Source organism: Pteropus vampyrus, unplaced genomic scaffold (assembly GCF_000151845.1).
Source record: "Pteropus vampyrus isolate Shadow unplaced genomic scaffold, Pvam_2.0 Scaffold16, whole genome shotgun sequence".
Classification (NCBI taxonomy): Eukaryota; Metazoa; Chordata; class Mammalia; order Chiroptera; family Pteropodidae; genus Pteropus; species Pteropus vampyrus.
In genome coordinates this window covers 3,165,541-3,173,860 of record NW_011888797.1, presented here as the reverse complement: position 1 = coordinate 3,173,860, position 8,320 = coordinate 3,165,541, and the positions used below count along the sequence as shown (strand labels likewise).

The following is an 8,320-nucleotide window of genomic DNA, read 5'->3' as shown; positions in this document are numbered from 1 at the left end:
TGAGGAACTGCAAGGACAATCAGGTAGCCAGTCCTGCCAACCACCGTGCTTTGTCACCTTCCTGTGATGGTAGGATGGATTCAAGGTCAAGACCTGAGACCACAGAGTCAGCTGGGCCTGAGTTTGAATCCAGGCTCTGCTGTTTCCTAGCAGTGTGTGTATTTGGGTTTGGCACTTAACTTCTCTCTACCTCAGTTTCCTCATTTGTACTATGGGGAGACCAATCATCCCCACTTCATAGGGAAAATATTTAGAACAGTACTCAGTTTTTTATCACTGACATCGACCTTTATTAATGCTGTTGAGATAAGCATCTTGTTTCCTGGAAAGTGACTGGTTCTTGCCTGATGCTCCTCTATACAGATCATGGATGACATTTCCCCACTCTGGCCACTAGATGGCATGCATGCTCTTTCCTGCCCGACCTGAGCTGGGCCAGAATCAGAAATAACATGCAAGAAAAGGCAAGCTCCCTCTTATGGGCCAGAACTGGGCTGCACCCTTTGCCTATAATTCTTACATTAAAAGAGGCATTCCACCGAAAATGCCTGGCACGGTGCCTGGCACATAGTAAGGCCTCAAAAGTGCTTGCTGCTTTTCCTATTGCTGTTGCCATTATTCCCATTTTTACAGAGTTAGGACTGAGGCACAGAGAGGAAAGTAGGTAGGTAGAGGCTGGATCCTAAGCCAGACCTAACTGGCCGCAAGGTCAGCATCTTTTCACCTAAACTTCCTTTCAGGGGAGTGAGGGGTGCCTTGGGCTCAGCTCACGGGCCTCCACCATGTCTACTTTTGCTCTCAGATTTTTTTCTGGATCTATCACTTTCTTACTTCCTGTGTGATCTTAACATCGTAACTTAGGCTTTCAGACCTCCAGTTGCTCATCTTTATATTAGGAGTCGTAATACTTTCCTAGTTTGGGAGATACTTCAGAAACGGCAACTAGACCAGAGTGGACACTCGTGGATGACGGCGACTGCTGTTAATGCCTCACATGTTCACACAAGCGGACTTCCTCCCTCCCTTCCTTTCTTCCTCCCTCCCTTCCTTTCTTCTTTTTCTTCCTTTTCTCTCTCCTTCTTTCTCTCCTCCCTCCCTCCCTTTACTCTGTGTCCCTGGAATACAATGCACTCATGGTTCCTGCCCTCATGGACCTTAAGGTGAACCAAAGTAAGGACCTCAGGCACCTAACTGTCCTAATCTCCATTCATTCCTGGGATGACTCCACCTCCTGAGCGCCTTCTTTCCTGTCGGCCCCAGGGATTTGTGTGCTCCCACCTGCTCCACCCCCAGGGTCCCTCTCTCTGTAAAACCTAGTGTCTACAGGCCACACAGCTCAGGACCCACCTCCACTGTGCTGCTCCAAACGCCAGCCCACGGATTGTTTAGGTTCTGCCAGGCATCGTCAGATCCCGGCCTAGCGGACGCCATTCATTCCGCTTCACGAGTGGCTTTCAAAATGGCTTTGGCATCAAAAGCTGCCCGGATGCCTGAGGCCTTTGAGAGGGAGATGTGACAGAACGATGTGACAGCAAGGACTCATCCTTGCTTATGCTGAAACAGCTCTGGTTTTATCTGCTTTATGTTCTGGGGTTACATATAATATTTTGCTGCTAAAAAAAAATGTCAAAAACTGTCCTACTGTGATAATAGGAAGGAGATGCCTTTTGAGATAATTTGGAGAAAATCTCCTGGGAAGAGAATGTGTTTGGGAACGTGTTTTAAAATTAGTTTCCAAGGTGCTAAGTGAAATAAGCAAGGCAGAGAAAGACAAATACTGCATAGTATCATTTATATGTGGAACCTAAAAAAAAGTTAGACTCATAGGAACAGAGAGTAGATAAGGGGTTGCCCAGGGCTGGGGGTGGAGGAAATAGGGAGAGGTTGGTAAAAGGATATAAACTTTTAGCCGTAAGGTGGGTAAGGACTGGTCCGCTGGTCTGACGCTCAGGACTTTGCCTTTCTATGTTGCAGTGCCCTGGTTCCCGAAAACCATTCAGGAGCTGGACCGATTTGCCAACCAGATTCTCAGCTACGGAGCAGAACTGGATGCAGACCACCCCGTGAGTCCATGGCCCTGCAGATGAGATGCTTTCTGCCCGCCCCCCTACACCCCCTACTCCCACCCCGAGCAATGTGTCTTCATTTGTTTGCTTGTACAATAATCATTTATTGAGTGCCTACCTACGTATCATCACCATTGTAGTTATTATTATTGTTGAAACAAATATGGATTACCGTGCAGAAACTATTGTTTACGTATAATATGTGTAAGTGTGTGGGTACACACACACGCACTTACACATATACACAAATCATCTTTACTTCTGACTTTATAAAATTACAGAAGCTGAATTCAAGCGCTTGGGAAACAGTAAACTATACTAACAACTCTGCCAGGGCCAGTTGGACATGGAAAGTGGTGACATTGGAACTGGATTTTAACAAATTGAGTAGAATATTCTAGTCAAATAAGGAAATGAGAGGCATTACAGGAAACAGTATATGCACTGTCTCAGAGTCCTGAAAGTATCTGGACTATTTTAGAATGGTGGATGGGTGCGTTAGGTGTGAGGACTAGATTTGAAAAGGTCTGATGTACCAGACGGAGGACTCCGATTGTCCTGTGTCCTGTGGGCAGGGCAGTGGGCCCTTTAATGCTTTCTGGGTAGAGGACGAGTGTGGGAGGGTTTTATCCTCTTTTTCTCTGGAGCAGAGGGTCCTGGGGATGGGAGGTAGGCACCCAGGCTGGCTCGGGGCCAGTTCTGACAGCTTCTCTGGGTGAGAAGTGCCACCATCATGCTGACTATCTTTAATTCTTCACCCAGGCAAATGGTTCCCTTAATCTTGAAATGACTTGAAAGCCATTTTCATTCACAATGGTTTAGTTTTGCCCAATGGGAGTGTCTGTATTTCATCAGAGGTCCGATTCTCCTCACATCTATATGAGTCTTCACATTCGAGTAGGTTCTGAGCTGTCTTCTTTGACGGGTCTCTTTCTGGGGCCTCCTGGCTATGGGCCCAGAGAACAAGGCATCTCCAAAGGTACCGTTTCTCCGGAAAAGCTGTCCGGCTGCCTTTGACTCAGTCCGTGGGATCAGCCCATAGGGGTCCTTTCTCTTCCGACCAACCTCCAGTCCTCCTGCCCTGACCCACATCCCTCATTTGGGGAAGAGGGAGAAGAGGTCAGTCCATAGACGTGGCCATTTCCCTCTCTGTCCTTGTGTCACCTCAGGAGCAGATAGAGCTGGTCTTAAAACTCTGGAATTAACTTCTCCTTACAGATCCAGCCCATGTCTTTGGCTCCCTGGCCTCTCAGTGTCTTGGATTTTATCATAAAAATGCAATTTATCAGGTACACAGTCCTCCTGATGAGGAGGCCAGGCTCTTTCTGTTCCTTCCTGTGACTTCTCATCAGATCCAGGAATTGATGGGCCAAGGACAGAGTAAACCTTTTGGGGAGCTTCCCCACAGCCCTCCAGGCCCCACAGGCTCTGGCCTCAGTGAGTGAGGAGCGGGGCGGGTGTTCTTGCTGAAAGAACCCTCTGTTCCGCCCCGTGCCCTGGCTTTCCGGATGTTCTCGTCTTCCCCTGACCTCTGGTTCTTGGCAGTATGTACTGACGTTTGACCCAACATCTCATTTCGAGGTCTCCAAAACAGCCACTCTGAGAAATGAGGCCAGGGAAGGACTGTTCCCGAAACACAGGGTAAAGGGCATCGTCTTCCAGGGTTCGCGAAGTGGGGAAATGAAGTAGGATCGCGGTACCTCGCTCTGTCTACCTCGTCTTTCTCCTTACGTCGCCAGCCTCTTGCCTTCCCTCCATCCCCGCTCCCTTTCTCCTTCCCACAAACATTTGTTAAGCGAATGAATGATATTCAGGGATCACATTTCTTAAGCACGGACTGTGTGCCGGGCACTGGCTAAAGACTTGACCTGCATTTAAAAAATTTAAATGTTATAACCCCTGGGAAGGTTGTACTATCTCGGTTTCAGATGAGGAATCTCAGAGAGGGTAGTGTGGCCTCACGTGTCCGTGAGCTGTGTCCCAGGCCATGTGCAGCATGGGTGATTGAAACGATTAATAGAACGGGATCCCTGCTCTCCAGGGACCTCCTGTTGTGGGGTTGTGGGAGGAGGGGTGTCTACACTTCCCAAAGGGATGGCAGACGGGACTGGGGTAAAACCGTAAACCTAGAAGGCAGAATCCAAGTGGATCTGTTTGATTTCCATTTCTAAAAGTGACTTTCTTTCCTCTGACCATTCCCGGCTTCCGGGCTCCTGTAAATGTTGTTTCCTGTGCCTGGGATGCTTTTCCTTATCCTCCCACCTGCTTTTTCCCTGCGGGAGAAACTTTATTCACCTTTTAAGGCCCAACCCACATATCTTGACTCCCGAAAACCTTCCACCTACCTGCCTGTTCCCTAGGCCCAATGGTTTTAGAACTGTATGCATTGTGATTTATACTTTGAGCACAGAGTATCAGATCAAAATAAATTCACCGCTTTATCACTTAAATGTCATAGGAGGCATAAAATATCTATACAAGTGAAGGGGTCATATTCACATTTCCTAAACTACAGTCTGTGAAACAGAATCTCGTGATCAAAGGGAGAAGCGCTGTGTGCTGGAACTCCATTTCCAGCATTTACAAGTCCTGTCATCTCATTAGAGGCTTTGGAAAGTCCTCCAAAAGTGAAAACCCATTTAACCTAACATTTCTCAAACTTATTTACCCAAGGAACCTTTTTTTAACCTTTAGCAACATTATCCTGAATGGTGGTAGTGTTCCACGGAACGCAGTTTGGGTAATACAGTTTGGGCAAAAAAGGTACAGAATTAATGAGTCACGTAGTGTATGCTATCAGTTCTGAGGCCGCTGTGGACTGGAACGGTTAGGGAGGACTTCTGGAAAGAGGGAGTTCTGGGTTAAGCCCTCTAGCCACCAGGATAGACTAACTGCTTATCAACCAGCCCCTAAATCTCCATGGCTTAACCCAGTGGAAGTTTATTTCCAGTGTAGTCAATAGGGAAATCGCTCCACACTGTCGTCCAGAGATCAGGTCTCCTTCCACGTAATGGCTGCACCCTCCTCCCAGTCCTTGGAGCCCTCTGCATTCTGCCAGTGCATAGAAGAGAGAGTGGAAACTGCTCCCGGAGGATTGAAGGGGACTCCCATCCCCTCACTCAAATTTCGTTGACTACAGCTCAGTCTCAGGGCCACTACTAACTGCAAAGGAGACAGAGAAAAGTATTTCAGTAGTGCTGTCTGAAAAGAAGGGAGGGGACAGACCTCAGGGAGGACCAGCGGCCCCTACCACACAGACCCCAACCCCAGAGCTCCCTATTTTACTTTCCCTAATGCCTGCACCAGTGTCTAGGTGAAGACCTGCACTGGAAGGGGCTTTATGGAGGAGAAAAACATCGGTCAGCATAACTGCTCTTCTGTGTTATTTCATCCCAGTCTCTCAAATTGCTTTGCAGCCTTTCAAGGCGTTCAGTTTTCCTGCTCACCAACAAAAGCCTGGCTCTTCCCCAAGAGCAGGACTATATTTCGAATACTTCTTTCCCTTCCTCTTCCTTCCTCCCACCCAAACTCCTCCATCTGAGGGCCCTGTCAGAAGATATTCTAAGGATCCACCAGCTAGTCGAGTCATCAGACTTCTTGCACGCCTGCTAAATTGCTCTGTCAAAGCACCACTTTCAAAGAGTTAGAAACAACAGACATACATACAGGTACGTATGTGTGAACATCTGTCGAAAATTCATTGACTCAGGACCAAGGGGCCCAGCAAGATGACAAAGATGGTGCAAAGGAGGACGCAAGAGGCCAAAGTATATGTGGTCACTGAGAAATAGAATTCCAGAATAAGATCGCAAAGACGGCCAAGCAAATTATGAATATCTCGTAAGGCAACGACACCATGACTGTGAGTGTTCTCTTTTCTACTGGTCAGAAATCATTTGCAACTGGACCGTAAAATAAGTATGTTCCGATATCAACCTTCCGTTAGTCAGCATCCAACTTTGAAGAGTTTGGGCCTTACCAAGCAGTATATTGCACGTCAAACAAATATACGTGCCCTTAGAGGGAGCTTGTTAAACAGTGATCTAATATGACTTTGAAAAGGCACATAGTGATTTTTTGCCTGAGTTTTGTATAACTTTTTTAGCAGCTCTTACTTGGGAATCTGCCAAGTATGCCATGCACTGAAAATCCAGTGACAAGACAAACAGATTCCTGAGTTTAATAAGTATTAATGAGTATAATGATTGTCTAAAAGGAGAAACACTGAAGATGTTGAGAGAGTGTATTGTAGAGGAAAACCAATAAACTTTGGAAAAATCAAGGAAGGTCTCTAAACGTACAGTATGCACAAAGATGGAAAGGCCAAGTTGTAGCTTATGGGTCTGAGAGAGTGGGGAAGAGTATTTCAACCAGAGGAGAAACAGCATGTGTGAAAGCCTCAATGTGGAAAAAAGCATGGCGTGTTTAAATAATTAAAATAAGACCATTGGACAAATTTGGAGACCTAATATGTGGGCAATTGTCGTTTAGCACAGAGATGGAAACATAGGCAGGGCAGATCACACAAAGCCTTCTAGACTATGTTAAGGATTTTGGATTTTATCCTAAAAGTGATGAGAAGCCATTGAAAGGTTTTAAGGAGGGGAGTGACCCCACCAGATTTGCATTTTATAAGTCTACTTGGGGGTTTGGGTTAGTAGAGAGGTGACAGAGAAAGGACACATGGAAAGCAGTTATAGTGATCCAGGCAAGAAATGATGGGGCCCTGAATTAAGGTGTAGCAGTGAGAATAAAGTAAAAAAAGGACAGACTCACGATATTTGGAAGGAAGGATGGACAAAAATTGATTATTAAATGTGAAGGAAGAAAGGAGGAGAGAAGTAAAACAATGGACCTAGGATACTGAGTTGGGCAACCAGGTACCTGAATCCTTTCCAGAATAGGTTCTTGGCCTCATTAGTGATGGCCGTGGCCAGCAGTGCAGAGTGGGCAAGGGGAGGGGGCATGGTCAGCGCTGCCTTTGTCTATTAGTTTGCAAATCTTTGGCCAGTGTCTACAAGATGGCAATGGTAGGTACTTTAAAAATGCTTCTCGTTGTTGGCCTAGATCAAATATAAATAGCAAAGTAAGAATTCTACAGATGCTGTTTAAAAAGGCCAAGGATGGGTGATGGGGCTCAATGACCCATTCCAGAGCCTATCCTTTTTATGTTCTGGACCAGACTTCTCAGCTTTTGGATCTCCCCCGTTTTGCGTAAATGGATCGTTGTTTGGGTATCTCTTTTATGCTCAAAATTTTACTTGATGCCCTGCCTGCATTACCTAATCTAATTCACCCAACACTCTGAGGTGGCTACGATGAAAAGCCTCACTTTACTGATGCAGAAACTAAAGCTGTGAGAAGTGAACTGACCAACCTCAGGCCACGCCCCCGTTCTTCTTTCTAGTCTAAAGATAGCATTTCTGAGGCTTAACCTCAGCCATGATATCAAGAAATGATGGAGTAGAGATCTCAGTCTAGAATACTCATAAAACTTTTCCATATATTTACTCTCTCCCTCAAACCCCTATAGAAATGACACACTCAGGTGACAAAAATTCTGGGATTAAGAAAAGTGATCACATGTAGACTGCAAGTGATGTTATTATAACTTTGCATCGTGGAGAATTCTCTCTACTTTCTTCCAATCCTCCTCCCCTCTTCCCCTTTCCCCTCATCACTCCTTCACCAACAATATATTTTCCTGTCAAAACATACTTGGTTACATGCAGTGCAACCAAAATTGCTGCTATTAGCTTAATTGAGACAGGGTGATTATAAATAAATTATATGCAGTGCTACTGAAATTGCTGCTATTAGTCTAAATTGAGACAGGATGATTAGTCATCACCAACTGTAGCTTAATTCGGAGGGTAGTCCATATGGCTGCTGAGGCCCTGTGGTCACCTGGCAGCCCCTTTCCCCCTAAAAAGGCCAAATTCCTGAGAGATGGACTTCAAGGTTACAGCTTTCTTTCACTGGTCACAGAGGGCAAAAGTCTAAAGATCATGCACCTTAGTTGGTGGGGACCCATTGCAGGCTGATAATAAACTTAGCAACTTTGAGCCGGAAATGACAATGGTTCGAAACCTTCCTTACAGAAAATCTGTGTGATATATTATGTGTGTGTATGTTGACCTGTCTCAATGTATAAATATGCTGTCACTTCTCATAATGATTTGAGGTGAATTTTTACTATTATTTTACTTTTTTCCGATTATAAACAAAATCCGCATTCACAGTTGAAAACTTCA

General features: G+C 45.6%; 1 protein-coding gene across 1 annotated transcript in view; it reads left to right on the top strand.

Annotated features, from left to right (window-relative positions):
• PAH (phenylalanine hydroxylase) overlaps positions 1–8,320 on the top strand; it is a 56,947-nt gene that overhangs the window by 28,555 nt on the left and 20,072 nt on the right. Inside the window, exon 4 of the mRNA XM_011354415.1 lies at positions 1,975–2,063. Within this exon, the coding sequence (XP_011352717.1) occupies positions 1,975–2,063 (89 nt within the window). The remainder of the gene's footprint in view (positions 1–1,974; positions 2,064–8,320) is intronic.